The sequence below is a fragment of the Pyrus communis genome, chromosome 15 (assembly GCF_041283825.1).
Source record: "Pyrus communis isolate YQ-2024b chromosome 15, ASM4128382v1, whole genome shotgun sequence".
NCBI classification, from domain to species: domain Eukaryota; kingdom Viridiplantae; phylum Streptophyta; class Magnoliopsida; order Rosales; family Rosaceae; genus Pyrus; species Pyrus communis.
Window position 1 is genome coordinate 37,025,100 of NC_142579.1, and position 18,113 is coordinate 37,043,212.

An 18,113-nucleotide genomic window follows, 5' to 3' on the forward strand; every position below is an offset into this window, starting at 1 on the left:
GCAATACTGTTTTGCGCGACGTAAGTGCACGTGCATTTAGCTGCGTCGCGCAAGTTTTCGTCGCGCAAACATGTTTTTGTACTAGTGTACCCACCACAAATTCTCAGGAAAATTCATTTCTCTGACTGAAATTCAAAACCCAATTCATAATACCTCTTAAAATTCACTTAAAATTCATCACCCAAGACTTAATCAGCAAATTAAACTACAACTAATCAGCATATTACAATCAATACTTCCAAGAAAAAAAAAAGAAACTAACAAAATTAATCAGAGAAATGTAATCCACCTGAAGTCCCATATGAACCCTGATTGTATGTGGTTCAATATCCTAATAGATATGATATTGAGTTTTTACCCATATGTTTTGGGTCGAAACTCCCTTCTTTCGTGAATTATTGTAAGATTTTCGAATTATCTTCATGCTCTTAATAATAATAAAATTAATACAAAAAAAAAAGTTTTCATATTGAACCTGACGAGGCATGGACAAGTAGAAAAGGGAATCGAACTCAAAATCTTGTGAGAATGAGTGCCGTGATAATTTTTTTAGTGTTAATAACAGTACTTCCCATCAAAAATGGAAAAAAAAAAATGAAGTGACTTCGCATTTGCTTTGTATATGGAAAACAAACAAGTTTGTACAGTTAATTTGCCTCCCATATATAACCAAGAAAACTCAATAATATTACTTGCTCTCCTTTGGTATATGAAAAATAAATTTTCTTTTAACAATAGCACAATGATAGGCTGCCTATATATAACCATTTTTTCTTCAATATGTTTTTGTAGAAGGTGTTTACAACTTAATTAAATTAATGTCATGATTCATGCAGCTACCTAACCTTATCTTTCTTCGCACTGATGGCTGTTGTCCTGGTTATGAAAATTCCCAGTTCCTTAAAAAAAAAAAACCATAAGTGGTTGATACTAATTCTTCAATTAATAGGATGATGATCCTCACCAGATACTTTTTGTGGAAATTTAGGAAATCCTTACATCTTAGTCGTTCATCGTACATTGTACGGTCAGTTTTCGTTAGGTACTATTTTTGTTTAATTTTAAATAAAAAAATTCAAAATGATTTCTAACCGCACAATGTAAGTTGAACGGCTAGGATATGAGGATACTTAGAATCCCCACAATTTGAATCCAGATAAAATCCAAGTCCCAATTAATATAGTGAGTTTGACATAATGTAGATTTGGAAGAGTCTCGAAATTGTGCTAGCCAAATTTATCTCAATTTAAAAAAGTAATAGTTGAAACTACGACATAAGAAGATACGTACAAATTAATTTAAAAAAATGATTTCCGCACGATTGTTTGAATCTAAGACCAGAAGATATAAAAGTGCAGAAGACATAAGGATCTACAAAACTCACTTCCCTTTATTTACAACACACACTTGAATGAAAGTCATTACAAGTAGACACTGCTTACCTATCAAATATAAAATCACACTCTTCAATACTTGATTTTGTTGGAACATCTATTACACTCACTTCAAGGAAACCTTAGATTGCTAATGCAAACTCTGCACTCTCTCAAAGACTAGCAAGACTTATAGGATTCGGAGAGAGGATACAGCGAAGGAGAGACTAGCGGATTCTCTGGATAATGAGAGACTTGCGGTTGTTGATGCCTAAGCAATAGATTTAATAGAGCAGAAAGTTTGTATGAGAGTGAGTATGAGGAGAATAACAGCGGGGACAGAAGAAATAATGAACCAAGGCGTGATAGCATAAGTTTGTAGGAACACGTGGAAATTTTCCTTAAATTTGTGCCAGGGACTTGTGCGGTATTTTATCAGGTTTTCACAAAGAGGGGCATAATACCAGTCGTCAACTATCATCCCGGTGCCAAGGTCATGAAGCAAAGTAGATATCTTCTGGGTATCACCTAGCCAATTTTCAATAATTCCCTTCTCAACAAGCAATTGTACATCCTCTGGGGTTTTCGCGAGACGCTTCATAAGGAAAACATAATTAGCTAGGTAATGCTCCTCTCTGTGATGGCATTGTTCAAAAGCAAGGATATTTCTGAATACCAGATCTGTGGAATCGTCCACTGTTAACTTCGGAATTTCGAGGATCCCCCACGTGAATTTTATGTCAAATAAACTGCTGTCTTTTCCTACCTCAAACTTGACTCCAGCCTGGAGTAGCTCTGTCACGTTGGGAGTGGCTCTCATGATGTGTCTGTCTCTGGTTATAGGTTTCTTTTCTGGTTCCAATGGCAGGTATAGAATTCTTATCAGATCAACAAAATGTCGTACTTCTACTCCAGAAGAACATATCTTCTCAAATTTCTCCTCTTTCCCTTCTTGGAAAAAATGGTAGGAAATTTCAAGTAACGAAGGCAGCTGATGTGAAGAAGGTAAAAGCGTGAAAAGATCTTGAAGAATGAAGAATGGCAGCTGATTTTCAAGCAACTTCAAATCTCGACACACATCCCATACGATCGTAGGGTTGCTGAATACGTAGTCATATTCGTCATCTCGATAATTGGAGAAATGAAACCTCAATAAGAAATCAATGACGAAGGCGGCATCCACTGAAACAATTCTTACAAATTCGTCCTTGTCAAACAAATTGGGTTCTGCATAAAAACCTCGCAACCTTTCCTCTTGGTCCTGTATCTTTTGTATGCAATCAGACAATCTTACCTTTCTTTTCCTTAGAAAATGGCGCAGGTACCTTAATTTGTGCTCTTCCATGGCTTGTAAGGCTTTATTGCCATGGTGAAGTGGGCCTATAGAGACTACTTGAGGTGTATATGCTTTCTTATTTACTTGCCGTAGTCGCTCAGGAACTCTATAGATACACCCCTTAGGGGACAGGTCAGACAACTTATCCAACTGGTTTTCTATGTCATGTGCCATTTTATAGGCTGACATCTTTATCTGCATTGATTCAAATATTTCATTAGGCACACAATCAACTAAGATACTTCGAGCAAACTTTTGTAAGAAACATAAAAAAACCCCGCCAAATGCCTTCGGAGTTATTGTGGAATGTTGCTACTAAATATTCATATGAACCCTGGTTGCATGTGGTTCAATATCCTAGTAGATTTAGTATTGGGTTTTTACCTATATGTCTCGGGTCGAAACTCCCTACTCCCCTATATTATTGTAAGAGTTTCAAATTCTCCTACTTCTCTTAATAATAATAAAATTAATAAAAAAAAAAGTTTTCATATTAACCCTGACGAGCCATGGACAAGTAGGAAAGGGAATCGAACTCAAAATCTTGTGAGAATGAGTGCCGTGATAATTATTTTAATGTCAATAACAGTACTTCCCATCGAAAATGGAAAAAAAAATAAAAATGAAGTGAGTTTGCATCTGCTTTGTATATGGAAAACAAACAAGTTTGTACAGTTAATTTGCCTTCCATAGATAACTAAGAAAACTCAATAATATTACTTGCTCTCCTTTGGTATATGAAAAATAAATTTTCTTTTAACAATAGCACAATGATAGGCTGCCTATATATAACCATTTTTTCTTCAATATGTTTTTGTAGAAGGTGTTTACTTGGCTTAATTAAATTAATGTCATGATTCATGTTGCTACCTAACCTTTTCTTTCTTTGCACTGATGGTTGTTTGTCCTGGATATGAAAATTCCCTGTTCCTAAAAAAAAAAACAAAAAAAAAACCATAAGTGGTTGATGCTAATTCTCCAATTAATAGGATGACGATCCTCAACGGATACTTTTTGTGGAAATTTAGAGAATCCTCACATTTTAGTCGTTCATCATATATCGTGCGGTCAGTTTTCGTTAGGTACTATTTTTGTTTAATTTTAAATAAAAAAATTCAAAATGATTTCTGACCTTACAATGTACGATGAACGATTAGGATATGAGAATTCCTAGAAACCCCACAATTCGAATCTAGATAGAATCCAAATCCCATTTAATATAGTGAGTCTCACATAACGTAGATTTGGAAGAGTCTTGAAATTGTGCTAACCAGATTTATCTCAATTACTGTGCTTAATTAATTTAGCCTTTTAGCTGTACTTTTTTGTTTAAACCCTTCCACTAATGCAAATTGCTTTCCAACTCCTATACACCAAACTCTGTATTAATCCCTAATAACTAAAAAATATGACTTTAACCCCTCAAATTTAATTTTTTTCATATAAAACCCGACATAATTTTTTTACTAAAAAAAACCAAATGATTAGGATCCACCTAAGTGAATTCATTAATTATATATTACTTTACACATTTTACATTTTTTAGATGCCTAAAATACCCCTATTGCATATTTGATGTGCACAATTAATTCTATGCATATTGTAAGGAGAGAGTGAATGATTTCGCAAAAAGAAAAATAAGACCTTAATGTTAAAAAATTCATTGCATATTAATATCAAATATGATAATTGTTGGCTTAATTCTATGTATTTGGCATTATGAGTTCATGTACATATACTTTTACCAAAAAAAAAAAAAAAAAAAAAAACCTAATATATGTAATAATACGTATAAAAAAAAGTAACTTACCTACCATGTACAAAAATGTTATTTGATTCAAAATGTGTATAAATATATATATATATATATATATATATATATATATATATATATGTGTGTGTATTTATATAATTAGACCATATTAATTTACCTACCTACTATTTGAAATGTTCATTTCCAATGATGCAAAATATTGTATACCAACAACAAAATATTGCATAAACTTAGGAATTGGATCATGCTTTTGATTTTATCTTTTTACCTACAAACAATCATATACATATTACTTTATATATTTTTACCAAAAAAAAAAAAAAAGTCCCTAATAGGCTAATATATGTAATAATACATGAAAAATAATTTACCTACCATGTATACAAAAATATTATTTGATTCAAAATATATAATCTGGGTTTTCTCAAAAAAAAAAAAATCTATATATATATATATATATATATAATCTTGGTGTAGTGTGTGTATATATATATATATATTTTATATAATTGGAACAAATTAATTTACCTACCTACAAATTAATTTCCAATAATTTACGTACAAAAAATTATACCCCGTGTGTAGTGTAATATCTTTTTTTTTTCACCAATAGATGGAGAATAATTTACCCATAACAAGAAGAAATGTAATTTGATGTATTATATTGAAAAATATTATGTCATACCTATATTTATACAACAATAAAACGTGCCTAATATGTGTAACAATACATTAAAAATAATTTACCTACAAGTTAAAGAAGTGTTATTTGATTCAAAATATATAATATGAATTTAGTATAATTTTTTTTTATAATTCGAACAAATTAATTTACTTCCCAATTAATGCAAAACACACACACACACACACGCACTAAAGGAAAAATTTTGTCCTAGCTAAGAACATGTAAGAACATTTGAATACATATGCAAACTAATAACACTTTAAAGTAGGCATGCATTCAAAAACAATTCATAAAACCCATGACTTTCAAAGCCTAGTATATGGTGAACCATAAGACTCTTTAACAATATTAAAGAGAATAAGAATTTAGAGATTCTTTACCCTTGAAGCTCATCCTTGATTACACAAGGGATCCACCCAAGTGGAGGGCCTTCAAGTCACCTCCTTGCTCCTTGGATCTTCCTTGTGATTTCCTCCCTTTTAGTGCTCCTTTTCTTCTTTGAGGATTTGAGGATTTGTTCTCCAAAACACCAAAGGTTTGGTGTCTCTAAGTCTCCACACCAAAGATGTAGTGTGAAGATGAAATGGATGACTTAGGGAAGAAAAGATTGCTAGATGTTCCTCCCCTAAGTGGCCGGCCTCTATGTAGAAAATGAGAGAAAATGTTTCACCCAAATTCTATTAGAAAACCCTAATGAGAAACAAAGCTATAAAGATGACTTTATACTTCATCTCTTAGGTTAGTGGCAAACTTGCAATTAAGCAAAAATTCCCACTACCCTTGATATGGCCGGCCATATGTTGTTATTGGGCTTAATTGCCCATTTTGTTTTAGTTGTCATACAACTTAAACATAATGGGCCTTGTGGACCAAAACGTTTTTGTGCCCCGAAGCCCAAAACTAACTTAAACGCCCAATACGAACGTTTCGTATAATTAATTAACTATTTAATTAATCTTGACCATTCTTCAATTAAACCATTTAATTGCTTATCCATTTCATATAATTTCTTCACTTATATCCTTACTCGGTGTACGATCCATTAGGTTCCAATTAGCGAGGTAGTTGGCGATGTTACTCTTAACGATCGATTGTGAATTGAAACCACATTTCAATTCTCCCTTAAAATTAGTGTTTGCTAATCTTTAGGGCTTCCACAAACCATGGGTGACGCCTAGCAGCATGTCATGGTTACCCAAGCTAAGTAGAAGTGGTTGGAGAACCTATCCAGTTACAACTACAATGCAATACGGTCCTTCTCTAATACAATACTCTTAATCACATTGTTTAAGTGATAGTTTGTTTCATGTCTACTATCCAATGTGATACTTCTCTATATGATTCAATTGAATAAGATTTGGAACAAGCTTCCTTAGTCATATTCATATGCTTTGGCCAAAGACTCTCTAATCATATCTTAGAGTATTCTCCTTCCACTATGGAAGGTTAGAGATCCCTTGTTGTGCATTCATATGCCTACATGACTAGATAGCTTGACCCCAACAATGCCGTGGACACTCCAATGGAATGCCGTTGACATAATCAAAGATCAAGGACCTAACCATTAGACATCAATGATGCCTCAGGTCAAAGGACTACTTTGCATATTGCAACTATTGAGTTCTCACATGACATGTATGTTCGAACTCTCGTTTGATCGTTGTTCAGTGTACTCGATTACTCTTTCGAGCACCTATGTGTTTGCCTTAGTGTCCAACACCAAATGACTTGAGACTAGTTCATACTCACGCTTGAGTCGACATAACACATACTAACCTTAGCGGATTGTCAATGCCCAATTGGCAATCCTATGGCTAGGAACGTTTTAGGAATGAACATAAGAGAAAGGTCTCGTTAATTTAACTAACTTAAATCACTTGTCTCTTAGATCAAATACATTCCTTGGATTCCCTTATTGCTTAAACACAAGATACTATAAATAGTGATTAACAATAAGCTTTGCCCTCTATTAAACATATAAAAGTTTAACACAATAAGTATTCCAAAAAGCTATTACATCAAATGAGTGGCTTTGTGGGCATACTTCCAACACACACACACACACACACATATATATATATATATATATATATATATATATATATATATATATATATCACAAAAAGGTAAATTTTTGGTATGATATGGATACAATTAATGCAATACAACAATTTATATATCTTATTTCACTTTTTCTACAACTTTAAATTAGGAATAAATTTAGGTACTTGGGAAAGTGGCATGGGTGTAAATAAATTGTATCAGTAGGTCAATAATGTTCTGATGTGGCTGCAGATTTTAAATTTGGGCTTTTATTGAACGTTTATGTGTAGATGGGTTTTTATCTAGGAATCATGAGTTGTAAGGGCCAAAATCTAAAGCACCCTAATTATAATTAGCTTAGTATGTAGTACTACATTGATAATGGAATCGTAAGTTCAACGCCACTCTAAATTTGCAAAATGTTATGAACCCAACTTTTAACACCTATTTTGTTCCTTATTGTAAATAAAGTTGCAAATAAATTTTCTATATGCATGTAAATAGTTACTATCGTATATAGATGTAATACTTTCCACATGTTTTAAACGGTTTAAAAAGTCGAAGCATCTATACGTGCTTTAGTGTAAAAATATTTCTCTTTCTCATGACGCTTACTAGGGTCTTAACCTTATACGATTTGAAGTGCTCCCAAACCCAACTACATTTACCGTCTAAGAGATGAGAATCGCTTACACGAACCTCTTCACTTTCAATTTCAGCCTCACTCTTGGCCAGCGTCGTTGTTTTTCCCAAATTCCTTGGCTACTCCATGAGGCCCGAAGCCTGCAGCAAACAATCAAACCATAAGTTTGACACCATTGATATATTATACCTAACTGGTTGATTGAAGACAACATTAATGCATGGTTGTACTTAAAACAATGAATACGTGCAAACATAGCAATGGAGAAGAAACAAGTCAGATGAAAGGAAGAAAAAAGATATAAATTGGAAAATGAGTTGTCATTGGTACTAACAATAAGTCATCTAACACGGTTTGAAGTGAAATTTATTCCTTTAAAAATGAGTGCGTGATAATTTTTTAAAGTGTTAATAATAACAGTACTTCCAATCAAAAATGAAAAAATAAAAAATAAAAAATGAATTTTGCACTTGTTTTGTATACCAGAAAACAAGCAAATTTGTACGGTCAATTTGCCTCTTCGACAAAAAAATTAGTCAACCTGTAACAGATTGACCATGGGTGTCGATGACAAGGGATAATAGACATGGGTTGTTGGGCAGACGAAGAACCTTTGGTGGATCTGCCATTGCATCAACAAAAGTGAAGCAAAGGCATGGAGATGGTCGCTGGAGAAGATGAGAGAGCGGGCGGGGCAAGGAAAGAAGATGGAGAAAAAGAGAGGTGTTTGGTCTCAGGTATAAAATGTGTTTGTTTACAGAGATTAGGGGTGGGCATAAAAACCGCCAAACCGCAAAACCGCATCGAACCGTAAGAAAAAAAAACCGAAAAAAACCGTGTTGACCGGAAAAGTCAACTTTGAGTGAAAAACCGAACCGAACCGAACCGTTCAAACCGGTTCCGGTTCCGGTTTCGAATGACCAAGAACCGGCCGAACCGAACCGAGCCGTTTTATTAATAATAAATAAATAAATTATATATACACACACATGTCATGGTATAATAGGTTGAAAAATTGTGTACAGGAGCTGCTGCTTCTTGCTTGCTCTCTGAAGTCTAAAAACTTGCAATTTGTTTCATCATTTTTTTGTTTGTTGACTGATTGACCAGTGCATATGTATTTTAGTTGTCTTTTTTTGTTGACTTGGTGCCACTACCAAAGACATTTGCATTAAAAAAGATGTGTTGTATGCAACTTTATGTAATCAGTTTTAGAAGATGTATTTGAATGCATAATGATTTGGTGTTCAAATAATTTATTATTATGAACCGTAAACCGGCAAGAACCGAATCGGAACCGGTGTAGACCGAACCGTAATGTTCTAGTCATAAATTTAAGTGGAACCGCACCGAATCGAACCGTTAATATATTTCGGTTCCGGTTCCAATTTAGGGGTGGAACCGCACCGAACCGCACCGTGTCCACCCCTAACAGAGATGGCAAAATATTGGAAGAGAATTAAATGACATGTGTTCTAAAATTATTGGGCCAGATTAAATGGTCAGTAAATTGGGTACTCCCAAGTGAGTACGTAAGTATAGTCCTTTTTAATGTGCTTTGGAATTTTACTATGGCAATAATGCTCCCTTCATCTGGCAATAATGGTCCCTACACGTGGAGATAGACGAATTTTCATTTAACAGACATTTATAATTGGGGGCCATGAGGCGAATAATTGCAGAAGAGGTATACTGCACTTGTAGCAAGTTGTTGGATATTTAATTTGTGGATCATGAGGAATTTTATGATGATAAGTTTATTGTGAGGTTTAACTCACTGTCACACTTTATTAGTATAAATAATATTATTTGTTAATTTTTTTTAAAAAAGAAATTCATCCCCTTTGAGTATATTTTTATTTTTTGCTATATATTATATTAATTTTCTTTTTGTTGAACAAAGGATATTATCTACACTAAGAAGGAAGGAAGGGCTTAAGCCTCAGAAGGGACTAGCAATAATGTAGTTTAAATTCATCTTTAATGAGAATCGAACCTAAAACTTCTCACTTACAAGTGAAAATGAATCCTTCTTAACCATTGGTTGATGACAACAATCAATAACAGTGTGACATCAACTAGACAACGTCAAATGGCTGTAATGGTGCCTTCATGTGGAGATAGACGAACTTTCATTTGACGAACATATATAATTGGGGGCCATGAGGCCAATAATTGTAGAACATAGGCATACTGCATTAGTAGCGAGTTGTTGGATATTTGATTTGTGGGTTGAGGTACGAAAGTTTGAAATGTTTCAAGAGGAAGAAAGAATGTGTCACTGTGCATCGAAACCTTTTTAAACTTTATTTGTTCCATCATTTAGTGCGCAATAGGAATATGTAAATAAGTCTTTTACATGCAATGAAATTCAAAGTTAATTCATTGTTCAACAATGTTATTCACTACCAAGGTTGAGCCAAACACAAAAACAGATAGAGAAAGATACTCAAGTATGTCTAGTAACTAACTCTAGAAAGTGTGTTCCTTCTTAGATCTCAATCTTCCAGTCAAAACATGCAAGAGAAGAGACCAACAAAATTCTAATGAAAGTTAAAATAAGACCTGTTTCCATAACTACCTAGTCTACCTTTCCTTATAAATTCCAATTTCCAACTACCATTCATACATAAAAAAAAAAAACTAAAATCTTCAAGAAACCAAAAAATACATAAATTGAAAAGACAAACAAAAAAGAAAATGCAGTCTTGTACAAGTAGATTTTTGTTTACAAAAATTAAACAAGTAGATTTCGTTTTATATATTTTTGAGGAGCGCATTTAATCATAATTTCTTCTATCTACCCTCATATTTTTCCAGGGCTATAAACCTAGGGGTAATACAAGGGAGATTAAACTTTTAACCAAATGTTCTAAACCAAATGATGTAGTTGTTGACAATTGGATTTTAATTTAAGTGTTGATTAACGTGTTTATTTCTTATTGGTGATACATCATTTGGTTTGCAATGTGGTTTAAAAATTTGGCCTCCCTAGCATTACCCAAACTTATTTGGTGCAAAAAAATAATGCATGAGTTCAGTGGCGATGCCATAAATAGTCGGGAGAAGCACGAAATTTAAAACGGTAAAAGGTCTCAGGAAAAATGTAGGCAACCAAATCCTTATAGACAATAGACAACATTAATGTCATTTGTTCATAATGTATCAATATAAACAAGTTACAATTGTTGTCAACGAGTTTTCATGTCATAAAAAAGTGCATAAATAGGTTTTTTTTTTTTTTTTAACATACGAGAGGCATTTTTTAAATCACAGGCACTATATAATACTTTTCGAATGAATTGAATGATACTTTACATGAAATTAATGTCGTGATTCATATATCTACCTACCCTTAATGTGAATCGAATAATACCTACCCTTATCTTTCCTTCAATGATAGCTTGGTTGATAACTTGCAAGACTCTTTACTTGTTTTTGCCACATTAACGCAAGACTCTATTACTTTCTTGCATGTAAAGTCCACATTAAATTAATATCGTGATTCTTATAGCTACCTACCCTTATATTTCCTTGACTATTAACAAAAGTGGTTGATAATAATTTTCCAATTAATGTAGTGAGTTTGACAGAACGTGGATTTGGAAGAGTCTCGATATTGTACTAGCCAGATTTTTCTTCCTTATTGTGCTTGATTAATTTAGCATTCTCATAACTGATAATGTTAAATAGAGAAATGTTTAAAACACTCAGATTATACAAGAAAAAAAAAATCTCTCACTTATAGTGAAATAATAATTGCACAGAGATGAGCTTACTGACCTCTAAGGATGAGAGCGATGAGAGAAAATCTAGTCAATAGGATTTGCCCTAGACAATGTTTGTGGTGGAATGGACGAGCAACCTTGCAAAGACAACCATATAAGCATGGGTTGTGCTATCCACACATCCATTTTTACTTTTCACACACTCGTTAATTTATGTTCTTAATCTTCTTCAATTCATCCGATCCGACGACTGAAATCCAAAAAGGTGTGGGAAAAGTAAAAATGAGTGTGTGGATATCACACCCCTATAAGCAAGGGTACTTTAGGCATTTCCTATCATCACCTCTATTATTCATATCTTTTATATTTTTCTTTCTATTTCAGCAAGCAAATAATGAAATGGTCTTGTTTTACATCTACACACTCTTCTTAATGTTCTACTATCGATTCAAATCGATTGAAAAATATTAGAAAAGATAAATTAATAGAATATGTGTAGAAGGTAAAAATAATGTGCAGATAGTACCACACATAATGAAATTATTCTATTATTGCTAGTTTTCCAATAATTTAAGGTACTACTATTAGATTTATTTAAACAAACTATAACGGTCAACCGGTTCTCAAGTTGGGATTTGAATTCCATCCAGATCCAAATTGTGAGGATCTTAGGGATCCTCACATTCTAACCGTTCATCGTATTGCACATTGCATGGTCATAAATCATTTTGAATTTTTTATTTAAAATTAAACACAAATAATATCTAATAAAAACTGACTGTACGATATATAATAAATTATTAAGATGTAAGCGTCCCTAAAATTTCCACAAAAAGAATCAGGAGAGGATACTCATCCCTCAAGTTGTGCACAAATCGATGGAATGTGATAATTTCTACTAATTAATAAATGGAAGTGTTATTGACACTCCAAAAATCTCATTCTACACTCCTCACAAGTGTATTTTTCTTTCCAAATATAGAAAGTTTGGAGTGTAGAATGAGATTTTTGAAGTCCCAATAACAATTCCCTTAATAAAACATTCATTGTCAACCAAAATCCTATGAAATTACCAGTTTAACCCTCTAATTAAAACAGAATATGAATAAGAAATATATGGTAGAAATGTAATTTCACTCAACGAAATTTTGCTGTTTTTTTTTCAAAGCTTCACCTACATGTAATTCTAACGTATCTCTAATTAAAAAAAATAAATAAATAAAAATAAATAAAAAAAACTTCGCACTCTCACATTCTCCATCACTCTCCTTCTATTTCAAAAACAAAAATAAAAAATTTTCTCATACACTTTGTGTGTGCCTATATGCTAGTATTCATAATAACCTTTCAGTGAAGGTTTTTGAGTGGCTGAAAGATTTACACGTGTTGGAAGCTTTATGGTTCGGGGTTTTGGCATTCTATAAACATGAATCCTTCTTAGCCTTTGGTTGCCGACAACAATAAATAGCCTAATGACATCAACAAGGTTACGTCATCTGGCATGTGAAGATAAAAGAACTTTTAAATAGAGGACATATATAATGGGTCCCATAAGGCCAATAATTATAGAACACGTGTATACTACACTAATAGCAAGTCAATTTGTTGGTTAAGGCTTAAATACGAAAGTTGAAATGTTTCTAGAGGAAGAAAGAATGCTTCAATGTACATAGAACTTTGTTACTTAGTACTATAATTTATTGATCTTAGATTTGATTCTCGTTAAAGATAAATTAAAATCATATTATTGCTAGCCTATATATGAGGCTGAACGCACTCCCCCAACATCTGAGTGTAGATATTATTGTCTGTTAAAAAAAAATATATGCATAATTTTTTTTAGACTTTATTTGCCCCATATTTAGAGCGCAATAGGAATGTTTGGGCTAAAAATAAACAGTTGGGCCTGTCCAAGGCCCAACTCACTGATATTTGTCTAAAAACTTAGTAGGTATTCAATTTGTGCAGTAAATGAATAGTGTGTGGCCCAAAATTCAAAAATACTTTATGACGTGGCGATTGTGGGCGGCAAAAATCCTCCTTCACACAGAGGAAGTAGTGTTCAATCGAGTTTTATAGAAGAAAAGTACATTTTCAATCCCAATTTGGTATTTTGATAGGATAAAATATCACGCTCCGATCTCGACATACATTCAAAATCAATACATGACGTCACCACATACTTGCTCATGTTTCATGCCTCACCACTGAGACATGACTAAAGCACAAGTCAATAATTTAATTACGCAATGACTTTCCTTGTTACATCGTAGATGCACCTAACCTCTATTGTTAGACTACCTACATACCCAAGAGGAGATCAAGTCACTCTTAGTTCACCCTTCTTTTGAGCTCTGAAATTCTCAAGGAATATTAACGGACAAAATCATAGAGTTGCAAAACCACTCGTTAAGAGCTAAACGAGCATGCCTCACTAGAACCGTATGAGAACAAGAATTGTCGTTTCATCATTCAGCTTTACCACACTATTCCCCCACACAATTCCACAATCACAACAAAAATCAATTTAACGACTCAATGATACGCTACATTTAACTACTTTAATCAATCAAAGCGATCATGTATCATTTCACGTAATTGCTTGAGAAGGCATATGTATGCCCGTGTAGACAGATACTGCAGAAGTTTCGCTCACAAACCTTCCAACTCCACTATCAAACCGATAACACCTTTAGCGTTTCGCTTATGCGCATTTTCCCATAAAGCATCTGTTTTAGTTTTGTTAGTCCATTTCTCTCTTTGCTGCAGATGTTGGATGTTAGACTCTAATCCAATGGCTTATTAGTCCATGTAGTTAATAAGGATTGATGTGGAATGTAAGTATGATTAGGGTTTAGTTATAAGCTATAACTTGGACTCCAAGTAAAGTATATAATCCGGTTATAATTGGAGAATAAGGGCTCTTGGTACTATCCTATTAGAACTGAGATTTGGTAGATTGTATCCTTGTACAATAAGGAATTATAGTGCATGATTATGGGAATGTGCACTAGGGTTGTAGTAGTATAAATACCAAGGGAAGGTCCCTGCATACACTACCGAAACATATACTTAGATAATTCCCCACACGTTCGAGTAATACAGTCGTGGTGAGTGTGCAGAAGACCCTCCTCTAAGTTCTAGGTGCTTTGGTGTGCTTGCTGCAGCTTCAATCCTTGCCGTGCATGGAAGGATGTCTTCACAAGGTTAGTGCAATGGTGTTTTAATATTACATGAACGTTTTAAGACTAACAGCAGAGCCTTCAATTATTTATAATAAAAACAAGTTAAAGGGGTATTTTATATAAAATAGGCAGCCTATAAGTGAAAGGAAAAGAATGAAATTTACCTTGTAACCTAGGTATATCAGAAAAGCAACTGTGCATACTTCCATGCGTCTTTTGTAGTTGTTTCCCCTCCCATGGGTGTAAATGGACCCAAGAGTAGTTTATATTCACAAATCTTTGCTTGGGGGAAGAGAAGGGAAAATAAGGGAAAACAAATGGATCTATTTTGTGAGATCCAAACAAACCGACACATGGTCATCAGTAAGGGAAATACAACACAAAATGAAGTCAAGAATATGTCCACAACCTAAGACTAAAATCAGAGATGACTACCCTAAATTTAACTAAATTAGAAAGAATAGAACAGTTAAGAGAAAAAGATAAAGGGGGAAGAGAGCTCAAGAAAATGCAAACTCTCAAATTTGAAACTAAGTGAGCTGAAACTCCAAGCAACTAAAGCAATCATTGTATAATTTTTTATGCAATAACCATTAGGAGATGTTTCAAATTACTAAAGCAATCATTGTATAATTTTTTTATGCAATAACCATTAGGAGATGTTTCAAATTTGAAACATCTCCTAATGTGTAAATCCTATTTGACTCTGTTTGACTAATAAAACGATGAAATGGAAGCCTTTTAAAGTGAAGGCATGCGGCTTCATATGAAAAAGAAAAGAATATGCCAAATATATATCCGGGCAAACTAGTTGCCAAGGAAAATTTCATAGAGAGGCACGTACATCAGCAATCAAGATGATCATATACCGTTCTCGCCAAATACTCCGTTCTAGTGATCTTGTAAAATCTATGCGGGCAATGGTTGTGCCACATAGTTCTTAACCACTCCTACTAAATAGTTCTTAACTCCCATTGACCTAGCGAGGTATTGTGAGCAATCGCCATCTGTCCTCCATTGAAACGTGTACATGTATGCGCACACAATGGTAATTTTTGGATGCAACGCATAGAAAGGTAATTTTTTGTCACAATGAGAATTCAACAAGATTTGAAATTTATTGATACAGCTTCAAACAACACCACCAAAGCCAAACCTTTCAAGTGTTCTTATACGGACAATGTGCCGACCTCAAGCTCATGAACATAAACTCAAACTTAGAACAACCCGAATACAAATACGAATACGAATTTAGTTCGTAACTCCCATTTCCCTTGGGAATTTCGATCACTCACTGCCAATTTCCTCCAGTGTAATTCATACTTACATGTGCATACAAAGTTAACTTCTTTCACAATGGTAATCCAACAAAAAATGGAAACTTAGGGATGCCAGCTTCAAACAACTTTTACTAAATTCACCTGACTCCTACCCACCACAAATTCTCAGGAAAATTCATTTCTCTGACTGAAATTCAAAACCCAATTCATAATACCTCTTAAAATTCACTTAAAATTCATCACCCAAAACTTAATCAGCAAATTAAACTACAACTAATCAGCATATTACAATCAATACTTCCAAGAAAACAAAAAGAAATTAACAAAATTAATCAGAGAAATGTAATCCACCTGAAGTCCCAGAGAGCTCCAGAAGTGAAAGCAGAATAAGAAAAGCTCAGAGCAATTTGGAACTAAAAATTGCTGAGGAGAGGAAGAGACTGATCCGTAATTTGGCCGAAACGACGAGATTTACCGTCGTTTTCGCAACGCGACTTACAATCTTCCGCCACGGCCGGTGATTGTTTGGATCGCGAGCTCGTCCAATCGGAAAAAGGAACCCACGGGGAAAATAAAATGACGTCACGCGTCGCGAGGTGATTGGTAGGGTTAGTGCAGCGTGCGGGTGAGGTTAGTGTTGTCGAAAGCCAATTAACCGGATTAATTTAATATTAAATTTAAATTATTAAATTAATTAATATTAAATATAAATGGTAGACGCTCAGGATTAGGTTACTATTATTTCTTTTTTTTGCTTTTGTGTTAAGTGTATTTATTTTTCTTAATAAATGATTTGCTACAAAAGGATTTTTTTTAGTGAACGTGTCACAATTAATTACTTCTATTTTTGTTTCTATTTATTTTTTGTAAAAACAAAGAAATAAATTCTATTTTCTCGCCTATTTACTACAGCGACGAAGAATCAAATTATCACTATATTTATTCCTTTTTCTACTTCTTCTTCACACTTTTCTTCATAAATGTACTCGGAATACAGCTAACACATTATATATCAATATTATTAAATATAAGTTGAGTTTTTATAATTATAAATAATTTTTGAAATTCACATAACTTGTTAAATTTTTATTTGAAAAAACACAATAAAATATATATTTTTTAAAAAAAATAAACATTTCCGGTACTGTTCATTTTTAACGAAAAACCACATTTATACATTTTTCTGGTACTATTCACTAAACCTTTAAAAAGGGCTTTTTATTAAAAGGGAATTTTTTTTTTTTTTACTTTTCGTTAGTTTTCCTTTTTTTTTTTTTTGTGTATTTCTTTTATTATTTGAAAATTTAATGGGAGAGGATAATTTTAAAATTATAAATGTTTCATTATTTTTACCTTCTTCACTTATACATGTAGATGAAAAAAATTTCCTTTTTTTTTTTTTTTTTTTTACAATAGTAAAGTATTTTTCTGTTTTTTATTCAAAGCAACAACCGAAAGTAATATCCATTAAGTTAGTTATTTTGGAATTGGGTAATGTTATGGCGACTAAATTTGCAAAATAAAGTTTTGAAAATTAAAGGACATAGACCTTGATGATTGGTTTATTAGTTAGACGTTGATAAACGAGTTCATTCTTATCGGTGACACATCATTTAATTTGCAAATTTAGTCTCCCTAACATTACCCTTTGAAATTACTGTTTTAATCCTAACTAATTGATTTAATATTTTGAATTGAGAAATTTTGTTTGAACTCATATACCCTATTTCTACACCCAACTTACTCTCTACAATCTACACCCATATTATTTTTAATTAAATACTAATTAATATCTCTTTAAATCCAAATTTACTACGTGAACTAACATCACTAACCCAATTCAAAATGTAAATTTATCTTGACACCCATTTAGAAAATAAAATCTCAAATTGAATAATTTGGTGATGTTTCTACTTGTTTATTGGAATTATGAAAGCGTTCTGGAGTTTGACTTCTATGAACAAGTTGAATAATTTGGTGAAGTTTCTACTTGTTTATGAATCTTCCATGTACTAATAATAATTTCTTTTTTAGTTTCCCTTTCAGATTGTATGGCTTGAATTTGA

At 33.0% G+C, this 18,113-nt stretch overlaps 1 protein-coding gene across 1 annotated transcript; it reads right to left on the bottom strand.

Moving 5' to 3' along the window:
- Positions 1-1,629: 1,629 nt before the first annotated feature.
- Positions 1,630-8,483, bottom strand: LOC148690960 (UPF0481 protein At3g47200-like). The gene is made up of 3 exons (XM_088685059.1): positions 8,466-8,483; positions 7,905-7,973; positions 1,630-2,904 (listed from the first exon to the last, which is right to left on the bottom strand). Exons 1-3 carry the CDS (start codon positions 8,481-8,483, stop codon positions 1,645-1,647), a joined length of 1,347 nt encoding a protein of 448 aa, XP_088541185.1. The 3' UTR covers positions 1,630-1,644.
- Positions 8,484-18,113: the final 9,630 nt, after the last annotated feature.